This window comes from Python bivittatus, unplaced genomic scaffold, assembly GCF_059951505.1.
Source record: "Python bivittatus isolate LINGU-HERP-01145 unplaced genomic scaffold, Pbiv_v1 ctg000240_np1212, whole genome shotgun sequence".
NCBI classification, from domain to species: domain Eukaryota; kingdom Metazoa; phylum Chordata; class Lepidosauria; order Squamata; family Pythonidae; genus Python; species Python bivittatus.
The window spans coordinates 2576931-2595270 of NW_028277051.1; the positions used below are offsets into that span (position 1 = coordinate 2576931).

Here is an 18340-nt window from a genome sequence, read left to right on the forward strand (position 1 = left end):
TCCCCGGAATCAACCAGGATTCTTTAAAAGGCCTTTTATAGAAAACATTTTCTTGCTAACATTAAGCAAATACTAAAGACACACACGCACACACACACATACACCCCGGAGCTAAAAACACACACAATGAGCTTACTTGGACTCTTCTTTTTCGTCTTTTTCCTCCTCATCTCTTTTTTCCTCCTCCTTTTTCTCAGTTTTCTCTGCCTTCTCCTCCTCTATTTTTTCTTCGACTTTTTCTTCTTGAGAAGGACGTGCGATTTGTTGCTGAAATGGAAGCCATTCGAATTACACAAGGCAGCCAGCATCAGGGAATATAAGGTCCGGGATGGGAGGGAAATCGCAAGCTTAGAAGCAGGAGATATTTTAAGGAGGGGAAAAATAAAAGCAGGGGAGGAGGCTGCCGCAGCAGAGTCTCCAACAAGAGGTGGAACTTGCAGGTGCTGTCACAGAAAGTGAGAAGCACACCTACAAACCCCCAAAGCCTCTACGGAATGCAGAAAGTGTGCGACGGTTTACAAAACCTTGTCTATTCACTTAGTCCTATTCATCTCTATAAATAACAGAGCCGGTGACTCTTCCCAGCAGGTGCCAAACTACATGAAAAACTGACTTCTGAATTTCATGGGGAAAAAAGGTTATTATCTGCAAATGACGGGTGCCCAGTCTGCCAACTGATGCGCATCCTCAGCACACCTCACTCCCAAAGAAGCAGGTCTAAAGTGACTGAAACCCCTCGGCGTCCTCAGTGAGTCTTGGGAAGCCCTGAGATCCTCCAGAGAGAAGACTCCACGCTTGCGCTAAACTACAGCTCCCACAGTGCCCTGGGGAAAGGCTGCCCTGTACCGAATCTTCCTAAGACAAGTGTGGCCCCTGCAGCATTCCTGAAAATTCAGCTGCGTTCAAGGGCTTTGCACAAGAGGCACCAATGCTGATGACCCACGGTGCCTTTCTTGCAACTACTGGAAGTAGAGGTTGCAAAACTTTCTCGAATTTGAATCTCTTCAGGATCGAAACGCTGCCCTGCCAGCTCGAATAACTGTGCAACATCGAGAGCGGCTGACCCAGTTTTGCTGGAGATCTGCCAACCCTGCTCTGAAGATTCCGGGAGTGTCCCAAGTTCAAAACAGCCCATTTTGAAATAGGATTGTCATTAGTGCAGAACGCTCAAAGCCGGGGTGTTATTCGGTTATTCGGAATGGGAAACAGGAGGTTCTTAGCTCAAAACATCTTGAATTTGAAGTGTGCTGCATACTGCTAACCAAAATACGCTTTAGGAATTTCCAGGGAAATCTTTTATCTTCACGCACACCCTTTCAAGAAACACGCTGCCACGGGTTTTTCAAATTCCTGTCCCACACTCTCTCACAGGATGGGCTCCAGCAACCCTCCCGCCGGGAGTGACATCTGATGGGACCTCTTCCACACCTGCCCTTCGAAATGACCTCCCACCACCCCTCCCCACCCCACCTCCCCAGATTCAGAGGACCCTGATCTTGTTAGCCTTCAGGAAAGCTTAAAGCCAGGATGACAGATGAACCCGTCTTCTGGAGGCAGAGTGCATGACTGGCGAGTCCCTGCTATACATGTCTGATGGGTTGGTGTATGGACTTGGGGGGAGGATCTTTTGCTGATGTTGTATTTTCCACCCCAATCGGTGGTGGGAGGTTTATTTGGTGTGTGCTGTTTGAAGTCATGATCATGTGAGTTGGGGAGATGTAAAAATCTTCCAAACAGTTAAACAAACAGCGAGATGGGTGGTGACAAATTTGAAATATTAATGAATGACTGAATTAATTAATTTCTGGGCTGCATGGGCCACTTGCCATTCAAAAACCAGGCCTGACCACTAGCCAAAGAGCAGATCCAGCCTGGCTGTTGTCTTGGACCTTGTTAATGTGTCTTTCAACCTCTCTAACTCAGGTGGATGACACCCACCCAACCCATCCTCAACACTGCTTTGGGGAGGGGAGGCAACGCCGATGGATGCTCTTGGCCCAATGACTCTGTGGCAGACTGGAGGGTTCTGTGGCCATGCCCACTGGTCACTTTGGAGGCAGCACATGAGCAGAAGGCCATGCTGCCACACCAGTAGTAGACTGTGGGATTCCCACTGGGAGTTGTCACTGCCCATTAGAGAGACATGCTGCTGCCCTAAATGAGTCTCTGCTTTGATCCAGAAGGTCTCTCCTGAGTTCCTTGCACCCAATCAGCTCTCCAGGTCCCCTTACTGCCCTCCATCAGGAGCTTAGTGTGGACTTTGAGCAGTGGGCAGAAGGCAGACTCAACCACTCAGCCCCACAGCTTCCTTCTTGCTTCTTCTAGGAAACGTGTGTGCTCCAGCGTTTGAATTACAGCCCTCAGAGTTCCTAACAGGCCAGCTGGGAATTCTGGGCACTGCAGTCCAGCCTGTCCAGACGGTCCCCAACTAAGGAAAGGCTGGCTGCACCCGTTGGATTCCAACCAGAAAGATCCACAAAGTAGACCACAGATCAGTCCCTGTCTCTCATCCAAAGTCATTTCGCTGGGGTAGAAAGAGAGAGAGAAAAAATAAAGGGACAACCCAGTATTTGAAAGAAAGCTGGGAGATAAAATAAAATCCATTCGTTGGTCATCAAAGCCAATGTTTACTTTTTTAAAAATTAAGTACTTCTCTTCCTGAGCCAAAGTCCAACTTTTTTCCTGAAACACACACACACACACACACACTCTTGCATGACAGCCTCTGTTACTTGATGTCAGCTGTTACAAGTCTAAAATACCCATGTAATATTTAGATTAATAGGTTGGAGAGCAGAGCTGGGAGGGGGCAGCTGGATCGTATTTCTGGCCAGGAAGCCCCCAGCAAATGTCCTTGCCTACTCGATTTATTTAGAAGAACCAAAAGGCTTGCCAACTCAAATAATCACATGTTGCTCCCAGATGGGCTAGAGAACGTGTGTGTGTGTGTGAGAGAGAGAGAGAAAGAGAGAACCAGAGTGTGCATGTGGAGGGTGGAGTGGTCTGGAGGGAGGAGGAGTGTTTACTGCATTGAAGAGATAAGTAAACGCTTACAAGCCACAGTTCTCCCTGGAAGACTAGCAAAGGGGGCAAGAAAAGTTTTGCAGGCTTGGAGCAGAGATTCAAGGATGAATGGAGATTTCAGTCTGTAGGCAGGTGTCTCTCAGATGCAGCGGGTGCCTCCCTGCGAGTAGCGCGGGAGGATACGGGCAGGTTTCTCCCAAGACACAAAATCTCCCAGGAGCCCCTCCTATGTAAGGATGTGAGGGATCATCAACCCATGTTATTCCAGGGGTGCGTGCGTGTGTAGAGGGGGTGGCGTCTGTGATTTTCATCATCCCAAAGTACTACGAAGCAGCCCTACATACGAGGGCTAGGGAAAAAAGGTGGAAAGGAAGGGTCTTCTGCAAGTAAGGTACACCTTTTAAAAGCAGGGGGTTTTTCCTTTAATGAAATTTTATCTTACATATCCAAAGAAACTGACAATGTCTAATGTCCGAAAAGCCCTTTCTGTTCACCAACAGAGGCTTTGATGATGAAGAACCCGGAAGCCGCAACACGGCCACTCACAAACCCATCTGGAGAAAAAACAGGGTTTTTTTCTCGCCACAGTCCTCCCCATGCAAAAAGGCACTTTCAGAAACATGCAAGAGACCTGCGCTGAAACACCGTGCACCCGGACGCTGCCATTAGCTAGTTATGCCAAGTATTTCTTTAATAAGATGCTTTCTTTAATAAGATAGTCACCCCCCCTTCTCCCCCAGGGCATGTCACGGGCAGGGCATCTGGGAAGCATAGAGTTAAACTAAGAGGGGGCTGGGCTCCACCAGTGACCCAGTTCCAAAGTTGAAGTCTCTCTCTCTCTCTCTCCCCCCCCCCCCCCGCTTTTAAGAATCAGCCCTAAGCTCATTATTCATTGATCCAGCAAACTAAACGGCGCAAATTCAGGTAGGACAAAACAAAACGAAAACCGAAAACACAAACCTTCCATTGGCTGAAGCCTCTCGGATCGACGTACCTGAGCGCTCATCAGTTGCTTAAAAGGCTATCCACAGCCGGGAGGGGTGATTGGAAACAATCACAAAAGGAGGCAAAGTTTAGGGCTCCGACGGGCACAGCGAGGGGGAGACGGCCCCCCCTCCCAAGCCTCGTGGGAGACAAGGACTACCTGACCCAGCCGAGCGGTGATTCCAGGGGGTGGGGGAAGGGGGGATAAAGGGGGGGGGGGAAACGGCGGTGTCTTCCTGGCCGCTTTAATCTTTCCAGCGAAGAGAGAAGGTCCGTCTCGCATGCGAGCGTCTAATCCCGTCTCACAGGCGAGAGCATCTCCCGCCCGTCCGGGTTACCCAAGGTGATACCCCGCTGAGCGAGGGCTTGATTGGCTGCCACAGACACAGCGTGTTTTTCTGTCTAGTCAGATGGCCCAGCCGTGCCACCTGCCGCCGCTCTGATTCACTGGCGCTGACCGAATGAAGAACCCCCCTCCCCGCCTGCCCGCAGGGAAACCGCCGACGCCGAGTTCCCTTTTCCCCCAGTCGCAACGCTGCAAGCTGGGACTCCCTGGGTCTTTTAAAAAAAAAAAATCACTATTTCCATACAGCGCGGGACCAAGCTGAGCTAGGCTTCTGCCCCCTTTTCTTGCCAGATGCGTGGCACCCCAAGCACGGCCAGCAGGGCTAACGGCTGGGAGCAACAGGCGCGAGGGTGAGATCGATCTGAAAGACGGGGTGCAGAAGGGTGCTCTAACGTCAGCCTCGTTGCGCACTCCGAGCAGGAGGAGGAAACCTTTATATTTAGCTCATTCATTTTGTTCATTTGGCTGCTGGGCCTGCCCCCCCCATCCCACCCCCCCGGAAGAGCAGTGACGTCTGCTTCATCTGTGCACAGCAAAGGAGAGAAGGCTAACAGCATCAGCTGGTTTTCCACTAGAGCAGAGTTTCTCAACTTTGGCCACTGGAAGATGTGCGGACTTCAGCTCCCAGAATTCCCCAGCCAGCATAGCTGGCTGGGGAATTCTGGGAGCTGAAGTCCGCACATCTTCCAGTGGCCAAAGTTGAGAAACACTGCACTGGAGCCTTGAGATCCACAGTCAGCAGTGTGCAAAGTGTTTGGAATCTGAAACGCCCTGTTTTGGGTTCGAGAAAGCTGTTCCAGTCTTACTGGAAGTGTTCCGACAGTGTTCTGACCATTCCACCAGTGCCCTAAATGTGAAACAGCCCAGCTCAGAATAAGACTGATTCAAACTCAGAACACTTCCAAAGAGTTGGAAGACTTTGGGAATGATCCAATGTTGTTCTCGAACCAGCTGTTCGGTGCTCGGAAGGGCTTGCTTTTGGCCCGAGCTCTTTAACAGACAAGCTTACGATCGGAAGAGTTCCGAATGTGTTCCAAATGCCAGAAAGAAAAGGAGTTCCTGGTCTTCCCAGATGAAAAAAAATCTATTCCAGATATCACAACGTACATTTCCTATCTGGGGTTAGGGTATTAAAAACAACACGAGTACTTGCCCTGACTAATCAACTGAAAAAGTGAAATGTTTGCATTCAAGAACTACCAACCCAAAAACCCAAAGGTAAATCTGGGGGAAATAATATCTAACTGATGCCTTTCAAGTTAAAATGTGACCCTCAGTAATTAAGGTTGGTCGTTGTTAATTAACCAGTTGAAGTTTTACTGGACCTCATCAAAGTCTAGTGCTCAAGCCTGTAGATGGAGAGAACAAAACTTCTGGAGTGGTAGGAAGACATGGAATTCAAGCTAAAGAAAGGGTGTTCTGAATTGCATACTTCTGAACCAGCATTTTTAATTTATATTTCAAATTTGTCACCGCCCTTCTCACTGTAGAGTAACTGGTTGCCTGCTCACCTGGTATAGAGAGTAAGAAAGATGACCTTGATGGAATGCAGGAAGTACCACCGAGGCAAAGGGGGCTGAAACATCCTAAGTCCCGGGAACAAGATAATATTCAGAAGCAACTCACGCAGAAACCTCCCTGATTCACTAAGGCAGCGTTTCTCAACCTTGGCAACTTTAAGATGTGCAGACTTCAACTCCCAGAATTCCCCAGCCAGCATGGACCAGTGGCAGCTTCCAGATGGTCTCTAAGGGCAGCCCCACATAGAACTCATTGCAGAAGTCCAACTGGGAGGTGACCATGGCATGAGTGACTTTGAGCAGGACCTCTTTATCCAGAAATGGCTGCAGTAAAGGTCCTCCCGGTCACAGCTGCTATCTGCTCAAGCAGAAGTCGAGAGTCCAGAAGGACCTCCAAATTGCACACAGGGGAGTGCAACTCCACCCAGAGGCCAAAGGTGGAAAATCCCTAGATCTGGATCCTGGGGGAGGGGTGGGGTCCAAAACACACAGCCGGTTGGTCTTGCCTACGTAAAACTGAAGCCTATTTTTTCCCATCCCGACCCCACCTCCTCCAGACACCGAGAAAGCACCAAGAAAACATTGCTTGGTTGGTCAGGGGCAAAGATGTACAATTGAGCATCATCTGATGGTACTCAACCCTGTGACGACAAACAGCCTGATCCAGTGACTTGATGTAGATGTTAAATGAAAATGAGGAGAGTGCAGAGCCTTGAGGCACCCTGAAAGGCAAGGGTTTAGGGCCAGACCTGTTCCCCCACCAACACCAACTGGACCAGCCCTGGAGAAAGGGGGGAAGCCACAACACCTTGCTCCCAACTCCCAATCCCCAGAAGGGTTCCATGTTTGATTATATTAAAGGCCCCTGAGAGATGAAAGTGGGTCAAAAGGGACGCCCTGCTCGCACACCAGCTGGCCCACTGACAGCACCTGGGTAACCAAACCCTCTGCAACACTGGGAGCAGGTAAACCCAGGCCACTGTCCCTGTTCCTGTGCTGCCAGGAAACCTGGCTATGATGGACCCACCTTTACCAGTCTCTGGTAAAAGATCTTCAGTTGCTACAACTCAGCTGCTCTGCTACCTGTCTGCTACTGCCGTTGACTTATTTTGATTGTCTATCGCTTCCTGAAACCAGTCCAATATCTGGAGAGTTCCCAAGGCCAGAAGTCATGCTATCTCCTCAACTGACCAGCATGTCCCTTTGAGGGCTTCGCTCACTGATTTGAGGCATCCCAGGTTGTCATTATGCCATCCGAAAGGTCAGTAAACTTCTAAACCCTTCCTCCCTCCCACAGACCAACAACACTTCTACAAACCCTCATCTACCTACCTGACAGCCCTCCCACAGCCTGTTTTCAAGCAATCCACCAGCCTTGTTGCCACACACACACACACACACACACACACACAGTCATGAAGACATCAAAATACAAAGCAGACTCAAAACTGCTTGCATGGCTGAACTAATATGAGGAGCAAGTTTCAGAAACTGGGCCACCCTTTCTGAAAACAGAGACTAGGGCAACAGGTCCAAATTCATCCTGTCCAAGAGATCTAAGTCTAGGGCAATTTTGAAGGGCCTCTTTCCAGCAGATCTTCAGTTCAGACAAATGAAAAGAGTCAGTGCGGTGATGCTTTGGAGTTTTTCAGACAGCTGTTCCCAAACAGGAGGCTAGGAGATACTAGAGGACTCTACTTTCTAGTGCAGGAATAGAGAGCCTGAGGCTAATGTTGAAACAGATCTCTCAGCATCGCTCACCATTGGACCTTTGGGCTGGAGCTGCTGGGAGTGATAGTCAACAACATTTGGAGGGCCACAGGTTCCCATCCCTGTTCTATCAGGTCAGGCTATTGGTCCATCCAACTCTGTATGATCTTTTCTGATTGCCTGAAGCCCTGGAGAAATGTGATCAGAGTTTGATCTTCCCTACTCTCACCAAGAATTAAATCTGGGATGTTCTCCTTGCAAAGCATATGCATTTTATTGAATCTTACTGAATGTTTTAAAGGAGTGTTTCCCAACCAATACAACTTCTAGAAGTGTGGACATCAACTCCCAGAATTATCAGCAATTAGTCATGCTGCCTGAGGGATTCTGGGAGTTGAAGCCCACAAATGTAGAAGTCACCCAGCTTGCAAAATGCTGTTTTAGAGCTAAACCAGTGTTTTTCAAAGTTGGCAACTTTCAGATATGTGGACATCAACTCCCAGAATTCCCAAGCCAGCATGATGGGAGTTGACATCCACACATCTGATAGCTGCCACCTTATTATTATTAATTTAATTAATATTATTTATTTATTTATTTTCAGACTTGTATGCTGCCCATCTCCCCCAGCGGGTGACTCTGGGCGGCTCACAAAAAAAAAAAGAAGAAAAAACACAGGTCTCTCCAAACATGGATACAATCTATAAATAATTAAAAAACATATATTAAAAATGCCCTAAAAACCTCCTATGATTTTAGCCCTAAAAAACCTGTAAGATGCTGAGGGGGGGACAACCCATCACCCCCCCAACCATCTCCACAGGTGCGGGCCCCCCTCTGGCCCCGAGGCCTTCTGGCAGAGCCAGGATTTGATCCCTTTCCTGAAGGCCACGAGGGAGGGGGCACACCGGACCTCGGGAGGCAGGATGTTCCATAGGGCGGGCGCTGCAGCAGAAAAGGCCCTCTGCCTAGACCCCACCAATCGGAATTCCCTGACCGGTGGGGTCTGCAACCTGCCCCCTCTGCTGGACCGAGTGGGGCGGGCTGAAATGACCGGGGCGAGGCGGTTCCTCAGATTAATTATTTATTCAGATTAATTATTAATTAAACAAATTAATAGTCATGTTCTCTGGAACAAGTCATACAATGTCAGGCCTTCAAAGTAGGCCTCTTCACAAAACAGACCCCACAAGGATTCCAGGAAAGCTATTTTATTGTAGTAGGGTATAATAACAGATTCTTGAAAGCCTGCCAATTTTCCTCTGCCCCCCCTTCTACCAAACAGAATCAAGGTGGGGTTTGTCTTGAGTTTCATTCTCACCCCTTCCCCTTTCCCAGGGCTGAGTTGCTGTTTTAACTCCCTTAATGGTTCCTGCATTCCTTCATCAAGGTTATCTCCAACTTTGTCTACATACTGGGATGAGTTCCTGGCTCACATCACCTGAGAGGTGCACACTGGATTAGACCCGGGTGGCTCACTGGCTGTCTTTTTCAGCCCCTGAGCAACGATTGAGTGAGGCTCATGCTGGAAGAGACTCAATGTGGGTTTGTCTGGTCCAGTGTTTCTCAACCTTGGCCACTTTAAGATATGTGGACTTCAACTTCCAGAATTCTCTGGAAATTCTGGGAGATGAAGTCCACATATCTTAAAGTGGCCAAGGTTGAGAACACTGGTCTAGTCCCTGTACCTTCTGAATTGTGGATTCATCCAGATTTATCCACCATCTCTCAGAGGTTTCCCCACCCACTCTCAATCCTACTGTCCTGGCCCCAGCCTCCAAGTGTGGCCAGTGATGATGACTCTGAACCGCATGTACTTCTAAGTTGGGGGATACGGGCAAGAGTATATTGTCTTGCAAGGCAGTCTTTAGAGTAGAGATGGCATAAAATAGCACAGAGCAGTGTCTGTCAACCTCAGCAACTTTAAGGTGTGTGGACTTCCAGAATTCCTCAGCCAGGAAACTCTATGCTGGTTGGCCTGCTAAGCTTGGCGAAGAATGCGCTCTGTTGCTCCTGCGCACTTCTGGTGCATTTGGCTGCAACATTCTGTTTAAGTTTAAAGCTGGAAGGATATTTTGTGTTTCTCTCTCCTAAGCAGCAGATTGATTGATTGATTGATTGACTGACTGATTGATTTCCTTCCCTCCCTCCAAGACTGATTCTACCTAGTAAGAACTACAATTCTCTTTTTATTTTTGGCAGCAGGTTGGGAAAAAAGGGCAAAAAACTACAAGTGGACTTTAAATATTGGAGTGAAGAAAGATAATCCACATTCTTGACGATCTGCAAGATTTGGTTTAGGTAGACCACACAGATTTAGAAGAAGACTTTTATTTTAATTGAACAGATCAAGTAGAATTGATTTAATATTTTCTGCCAGGATGTCCTCCTGCTCTGGAGGAGGTAAATGTCTGAAAAGGGTGGGAGAGATCAAAAACGCAGAGCCCGCCTATGTCAGCTCGTGCTCCTTTCAATTAAAATAGACACACACCCCACACCGCCCAGGGCAAACAAAAAGCCTGATTTTTGCAGCCCAAGAGTCTTGCTGTAAATCTCTTTTTCCACAGCTGTAACATCCAAAAGTATTTTTTTTCCACCAAAAAACAGGCCAATCAATTTGGGGTTTGTTCGTGCCAAACCACAGCCAGCCCCAAACAGGTTGAAAAAATTTCCAAAACACAATGTTTTGTTTCAAATGCAGAAAAAACAACCAGGAAAAAGGGAGCTGCAAGAGCCTTTTGTGCTGAAACCTGATCGACAATATAGAGAAGTGATTTCGCAGTATGCCCTCAGTTTTAATTCAAAGCAAAAACCCTTCACTTAAGGGCTCAGAAAACAAGAAGAAAACAATGCCTAGAACAGCAATCTATGAAACTTGGCATTTAAAGGAGAGTCCAACAGGAAGAATAATTAAAAATAGCCTTTTTCATTGTAAGAATACCAGGGACTAGAAACATGAAATGCAACACACCTGGTTCCTCCCCCGCCGCTTGCCGTAGTTCCGTCGCACCAGGGCCTTGTAGTTTTCGTTTTTCTTGGTCAAGTAATAATACAAGACACAGTCTGGAACATTCTGAAAAGGCAAATGGCGTGACTGTTTTTAAAACATAAAAACTTCTTAAAGCAGACATAAGGCGAGACTCTTTTTGAACATCCTACACAGCAACCATGATACGGAATAATGGACCAAAAGACAGGACAGCCGTTTCCAATTGGAAGTTAGGAAAAATTTCCTAGCCCTAAGAGCAGTTGGAATCACTGGCCCAGATAAGTGGTTGGCTCCCTTTTGCTGGATGTGTTCAAGCAGAAGCTGGATACATGTCTTTTGGGGATGTTTTAGAGCAGTGTTTATCAACCTTATCAACTTTAAGATGTGTGGACTTCAACTCCCAGAATTACCCAGCCAGCCATGCTGGCTGGGGAATTCTGGGAGTTGAAGTCCACACGTCTTAAAGTTCCCAAGCTTGAGAAACACTGTTTTAGAAAGCTGGAAGATAGCCCTGCAACCAGAAATATGAATACTGAGTATCTAGGAAAGGACCTTCTCTGTACCTGTGGCTCCTGAAGGAAAATTTCACTGGGCTTTCATTCTGCCAGTATTCAGGAAGATGGCATCTCTTCTGCCAAACTTCTGAATCTTAAGTATTGTAACAACTTGTTTTAATTTTGCTTTTAATTTCAATTGTGTTGATTCTATTGTTAAGTTTCATACCCTGTATTTGTTTTCAATTGCTGTAGGCCACCTTTGAGTGTTATTGTATGTAGATAAGGAGGGTATACATTCAATAATAAATACAAATAATAAATAATTCTTAATTGGGATATCTGTCCTGAACTGAGCCTGGACTTGATGGCCCTTTCTGCCTCTAGGAAACCAGCAGCACGTGCCCATCGCTATCCCACGATCTTTGTGTTAGGGAGACAACATAGCACAGTAACAAAACACCCAAAGAGAAAATCCTGTGTGGTACTGTCATGCAAAGTAAAAAGGGACAAAACGCCTCTTCTGTTAAACTATGTTAGGAAATCATCCAACTTAAAATAAGAGAGGCCTGAGATGTTATCACTTCAGCACAACAGCTATCTCAGCCCAAATGCATCGGCTCTGCCTTCCCAGCAGAAGAAGAAAGCCCTGAAAAAACACACTCATTTATACGGAGTCCCCGGGTTAAGAACGCCTGGTTTAAGGACGATCCATAATTAAGAATGGGGCCTACTGTAGCAAAATTTGAGTCAAATACACAATGGTTTGAGTTCATTACACAGTATTACTTATACAGTATTATACAATAATACCGTTCCAGCTTACGTACGAATTCGACTTAAGGACAGACCTTGGGGACGGAACTCGTTCTTAGACTGGGGACTCCCTGTATTTGAAATGTCCACATCCCCTTCGAATCCCCTCCCTTCCCACTTAGCTCTTGGTGCCAAAATTGGGTTCCCCTGCTGTGGCTTGATGGGCAAAGGAAAGCTTGCCTATCAGGCTAAACCATGAGGTCTTTTAATCCTGGTTTGATGAGCAAGCCCCAGAGGACTAAGTAACACACCCTGCAAAGCCATTAGTCATGGTTTACAAAGCTGAATGGCTGGTTTCAGGTATAGTTCAAAGCCCCAAGCGAAGCACCCACATTACAGCGGCCTGTGAACTCGGCTGCTGGGCTGCCCTTCTGCTCGCCGCTCTAGGGTCAGCCAGGAGACCCTTCCGTGGTAGAAATCCAAGGAAAGCCAACAGAAGAACACTGTCACTTTCTGCAGCTTAGGATCTAATTGTCTACCATGCACACAAAGCACCATCTTACCTTTCTTTCTAAATAGGAAGCAATGAGGCCGAAGTTCTTAGGATGCTGGACAAACCTGGAGAAAGACACAGAAAACAGCCAGGCTAAACCACCTGCCTGATTGACAGACAAGCCTTCATCCTCTCCCTCAATTACCAGGCCTGGCTTGGCTCTACGCTACCTCTGCAACCTGCATAAGCCCAGTGAAAGCATGAAAAGGAGGTACACAAAATATTCAAAGCCACACCCTGGATTTCCCCTGGCATGAGCCAGGTCGTCTCCTGTAGATCTTTGTGCCCATTTAACCTAGAAACCAACAGCCTGGGTTCCTTTTTTTTTTAAAAGCACAGAGGAGCATTTCAAGAGATAATGAAATGCGGTCCCAGAATTCTCCTTTGCAGGGAGGAAGATCACCTCTGCCTTGGACAGAAGCAGCCTAGAAAAGCAGAAGGTGCCCTACTTCACAAGAAGGGACCTGAAGGGACCTTTGGATGATCAGAGGGCTTCCTGAATGTGACACTCAGATTTTAAGTCAGGCTTAAAGCTTGCAAACTCAGCTGCCAGCTTGACATGCAAGCAGACTATCTTTGGGCCATGGAGGTCCCACTTGGGGAGATCCTCATCTCTTTTCCAATCTTCACCATGGGCCTTGACCAAGCCATGCTAGCTATCCCTCCTCCAACTGATTATTCTCCCCCTTGACTTCCTGCAGCTCTCTGGGGTTCAGGCAGGAAAACTGCTGTCCCTAAAGATGTCAGGGTTCAACCTGGGGCTTTCCACATGCAGGACATGTGTTCTCCAAACGCCCTTACGTGAGAACCTACCTTATCCTGAGTTAGACCACTAGCTCTTCTAGGCAGGGGCTCTCAAGGACTCATAAGGAGATGGGTCTTTCCCATCACCTGCGCTCGGACCCTTTAATTTTTTTAAAAAAGAAAACACTTGAAAATCCGCACGCACAGCAGATGCTCTACCCGGGAGCACAAAGGTTGTGCAAGACTCGAGTTGTGCAACAGCTACTTCTCTCCAGAAAAGCAAATAAGAGAAAAAAATTACTTTTCTTTAAAGATCTCCTTCTCATGATCGGTCCAGACATTCATGAACTGCCGATCCTTGTACACTTTCATGGGATCCTCCATCAGCCCGTTCATGTTGATAAACTTCACGCGCCTCTGTTCTGCATCAAACATCATGGGAGGAATGACCGAGAGCTGGCGCATTTGTTTCTCATTATTCTAGAAGTGCAAGGGCAAAGGGGGGGAGAAGGGAGGAAAGACACACGTGGGCTGTTAGTGCATCATTTCTGCCTCTGCTGAACGGCCCTACGTCTGCCAACACATTGGAAGGAGTGGTGCTCCTGGCTGACCAGCCAAGGAGCTCCCCAAAGCTGGGATCTTGTGGGGAAGAGCATCGTTCCTTCCCCAGGTCCCCACGCCACTTCTGCAGCCGTAGGGCAGCAGCTGCCTTCCACGAAAAGCCCCACTCTGCTGCAAGAATGAGGAGGACTTTGTCAAGTCTTTAAACATTCACATTTGGTCAAGAAGACATGCTGTGCTAAACAGGCATGGGATCAGTTGGCGAAACCACAAACAAACTCAAGACTCTGGAGACTGATGTAGGAAACTAGACTTTCAAGATGCAATTGCGCACACACACACACAGGCTCATTAAGCCACAAGGTTTAAGGGGTCAACCTCAGCCAATCCACCTCCTTGCCCTCAGCTGAAATTACCTCCAGGGATTGTCTTGAAGGCAAATGCTTGCCCCCGACATTCTACCTTGTCTTCCCTGGAGGACTGATGCAGGTCAAAAGGGGTGGAAGGATTTAAAAAAGGGAAAGAGAGAGAGAGTTAAAAGAGGAAAGATGCCCACACCATCAAAATCATCTGCTGTGAGGGCAGGCCTCACATTGGGATGATGGGGGGGAGGGAAGGTCCTCTGAGCACACGCAGAGTGCTTCTGTGTCACTGATAAAAAAACATGCCACAATGAGGAGGAGGAGGAGGAGGAGGAGGAGAAATAATAATGGGTGGAAGATACACCCAAATTGACTGCTAAGTGTCCTATTGGGGGGAAGGATGAAGAGGAAGAGGAGGAGGAGATGGATAAGGAAAAGGAGAAATAGAAATAATAATGTGTGGAAGATATGCACAAATTGACTGTTAACAGCCTACTGGGGGAAGGAGGAAAAGGAGGAAGAAGAAGAGGAAGAGGAGGAGGAGGAGGGGGAGAGGGAGGGGGAGGGGGAGAAGGGGTTTTTTCCCCCAGCAAAAACTTCTGCTACTGGGAGCTCAGGCAGAGGTGGTGGAGGGAAGTCCACGTCACTCTCTTCCCTTTATTAAGCTTACAATAAAAACGAAGAATCAGAAATGCTCTTCCGGTAGAGATGAAGGACCCAGGGCACTTGAGACAGGATCCCCAACACACCTGCAGATCCTTCCCTTGATGCCTGCCAGATCCTCTGTCCCACTTCCAACACTTTTTAAAACTTACTGTTTTAATTCTAAACCAAATGAGAAACGAAGCCGCCCGGCTGCAAACGTCAGCCTCCTTCTTATTTCCCAGGATGCCATTTTGTAAATGGACAAATCCTGCCAGGTCAGCACATTTTCTTGGCACGCCCACCACATGCTCTCAAGACGCCCTTGTGCCCACTGATCCCAGCAGACTAGAGACCCCCGCTCTAAATACTACCACCATCCTTCTACATGGACTGTACCGGCCAGACCCACAGCAATTATAATGCAGAGCTGACATCTTGATTATTTCAATAAGAATGGGCACGATCCACCTGCTTCTACATTAACCTGCTGGTTGGGAGCTAGTATCTGCTGACTTCCAAAAGCCCTTGCTACCTCCAACACCCCACTCAAGATGCTTTTCTGAAAGCACCTTCTGAAAACAGCTTTTCGGAGAGGGGTTTCAACGTGCCTTTCCTGCTCAGATCTTCTTCAACAACTCAGATCAGTGCAGAATTAGAATGGAATGGAGTTAACAATAAAAGGCGCCCTCCCGTGCCTTCTACTGGGCGGGCCAAAAGTCAGCACTGCTCAGCAGCCCTCCCCTGACAAAACGAAGTCAGCTGCTTACGTTTTTCTCACATCCATCTCTCCCTTCCATCCCTCTGCCCAAAGCATTCCCCCTTGAGGCCAGGGGTAAGGTCCCTGGACCAGGCACAGTTCAATTTCACCCACGCATCTCTGCCAACTCCACTATCACCCGCGTTATAAGCCTTTCCAAAGCTCCAGGATGAGCTTCTCTAAGGGGGTGCCCTTGCACAGATCACATGTGATAGGAATTACGAATGAAAAATCGAAAGGGCACAAGATGGAGAAAGGAGGATGGCTCTTTCTCGTATGGAAACCAGGAGGGAGCCACGCGCAGAAGCTTTCGGCGGGCATCTAGGGATGGGAGCTCAGATGGGAGGGAAGCGAGGAGCTCTAGCAATTAGGAACGGTCTTAATTAGGAGGGGGATGGCAGAGAATCCTGGTCAGTGTTGTTTAAAAGAAGAGGAAGAGAAGGACAGGCAGCAAGTGCCAATACCCCAGACTGTACAGCAGCCAATAATGATCCTGCTCCTTTCCTCTCAACTCATAAAAAACGCCTCCACCCCAAAAGACTCAAACGATTACCTGCCCTCACCTTGAATAACCCAGGCCTAGCATTATAGGACAGCCATGCTAGTCTATGGCGGCCAAAAATAAGGGGTCTGGTAGCCCCTTTTCCAACTACCAGACCCCTGATTTTTTGCCAGGCCTAGCAATAACCCACCACTTAATAAAAAAACCTTCCATAAATATCTAGCGTGGGTCTACACGGGAAAGGGCCTCACCCTCCCCTCCCCTCACCTTCAGGTGGAATTTGGCCCAACCACCCCGCTCTCACCTCCTGCTCTGACAGCCCATCGATGATCTCCGAGATTTCGTGTTCGCTCCGAGCGATGGTGGCCGAAAGGCCAGTCCCCCTTTGGCCAACCCTGGAGATGCAACAAGGAAAGAGGCCAAGGAGAAGAGTGCTTTGATTAAAGGAAGACTATGAGAATGGAAGACGACCATCCCTGTGGCCAGATCAGGCCGAGAGCTTTCCTGGTCTTAGGTTCTGCCCCTCATAGCACCCAACCAGATTCATCCAGGGAGCCTGTGGCCAAGGACAGGCGGCCATCAGCCTTGACCCCTGGGGCCACCGGCTGCTGCATTTCAGGTGGTTTTACATAGTAATCACACCTTGCAGCCTCTAAGAACCCAGTCTTCTCTGTGCCCTGATCTCATTCCATCAGCGCCTCTGATGGTAGCAAATGATATCTCCAGTTTGGGATGTTAAGTACCCCCCACAATCAAGAGTTGTGATCAGCAAGGGCCCAGAGGTGGTTGATATTATGATATTATTCCACTTCGGGGTAAAAATTTCTTAAGCATCATTTTATCCCATCTTTTGGATCAAAATGTAAGGTAGCATCAAATCAAGGAACACAGAAAGCAATTGGAGGCAGACAGATAACTGCAATTCATTAAATCAGAGGACTCTGTAATTATTATTATTATAATTTAAATGTATATTTATTTATAAATTATAAATAAATAAATAAATAAATAAATAAATAAATAAATAAGGGTGGGCAATAAGGGTGGCGAAGCGCCTATACTTCTCTGCCCTTATCGTGTCTGTAGAATGCCGCCTGGCGGCCCTGTTTAGAATCACTAGGTCCCTCCTTGGCAAGGGGGATGTAGGGGTTCATTTGCAGGGCTGTGCGGAGGAGGAATTTTCAGAGCATCTGCAGGACAAAGTCGCTCGGATTCATTCCAAGTTAGACTCCGAGCGTGGGGCAGGGTCTGGGGAGACACCGAGGGACTCTTCTTACCCAGTTATCTGGGAATGGTTTGATCCTGTTGCTCCTGAGGAAGTGGACAGGATCCTGGGGACTGTGAAGGCCACCACTTGCCATCTTGGCCCATGCCCCTCCTGGCTGGTGAAAGCAGCTCGGAGGTGACATGTGGTTGGATCCAGGTGATGGTTACTACAGGAGGGAGTGTTTCCAGCTGCTTTTAAGGAGGCGTTGGTGCACCCCCTCCTCAAGAAACCCTCCCTGGATCCTACCATACTGGACAATTTTCGTCCAGTCTCCCACCTCCCCTTTTTGGGGAAGGTGGTTGAGGAAGTGGTGGCTTCACAGCTCCAAAGGGTCCTGGAGGAAACGGATTATCTGGACGCTTATCAGTCAGGTTTCAGGCCTGGCTATGGAACGGAAACAGCATTGGTCGCACTTATGGATGATCTCTGGCGGGAGCGGGATGGTGGTAGTGCGACCATCCTTGCTCTCTTTGGTCTCTCAGCGGCGTTCGATACCGTCGACCACGGTATCCTACTGGGATGGCTCAGGGATATGGGGTTGGGCGGCACAGTTCTGTGCTGGCTCACCTCCTTTCTCCGGGGCCGGTCCCAATCGATGTTGATAGGAGGCGAGAGGTCCCATCCTCGGCTCCTCCTTTGTGGGGTGCCGCAGGGTTTGGTTCTCTCTCCGCTCCTGTTCAACATCTACATGAAACCGCTGGGCGAGATCATCCGCCACCATGGGATGAGGTACCATCCGTACGCTGATGATACGCAATTACACATCTCCATCCCAGGTGAGGTAAGTGATGCTGTGACTGCCCTTTCTCGGTGCTTGGAGGCTGTAAGGGTCTGGGTGCGGAACAACAGGCTTCGGCTGAACCCTGGTAAGATGGAGTGGCTGGGGGTTAATGGCTCCTCTGCATCCGGGACGTTGTCATCATTGGAGCTGGATGGGGAAGCACTGCCCCAGACAGACCCAGTGGGTAATCTGGAGGTCCTCCTAGACTCACGGCTCCTGCTTGAAGAGCAGGTGGCAGCCATGGCTGGGAGGGCCTTTGCACAGCTTCGGGTTGTGCATCAGTTATGCCCTTTCCTGGATCGGGATGCCCTTCGAACAGTCACTCACGCTCTTGTTATCTCCCAG

The 18340-nt window shown here is 48.3% G+C and overlaps 1 protein-coding gene across 8 annotated transcripts in view; it reads right to left on the bottom strand.

The window, feature by feature from the left end:
- NCOR1 (nuclear receptor corepressor 1) overlaps positions 1-18340 on the bottom strand; it is a 124734-nt gene that overhangs the window by 69988 nt on the left and 36406 nt on the right. For all 8 annotated transcript variants that reach the window (XM_025171240.2, XM_025171242.2, XM_007435278.4 and 5 more), the window contains 5 exons: positions 16252-16342; positions 13422-13600; positions 12387-12441; positions 10556-10657; positions 137-267 (listed from right to left, as the gene is read on the bottom strand). In XM_025171240.2, the coding sequence (XP_025027008.1) occupies positions 137-267; positions 10556-10657; positions 12387-12441; positions 13422-13600; positions 16252-16342 (558 nt within the window). The remainder of the gene's footprint in view (positions 1-136; positions 268-10555; positions 10658-12386; positions 12442-13421; positions 13601-16251; positions 16343-18340) is intronic.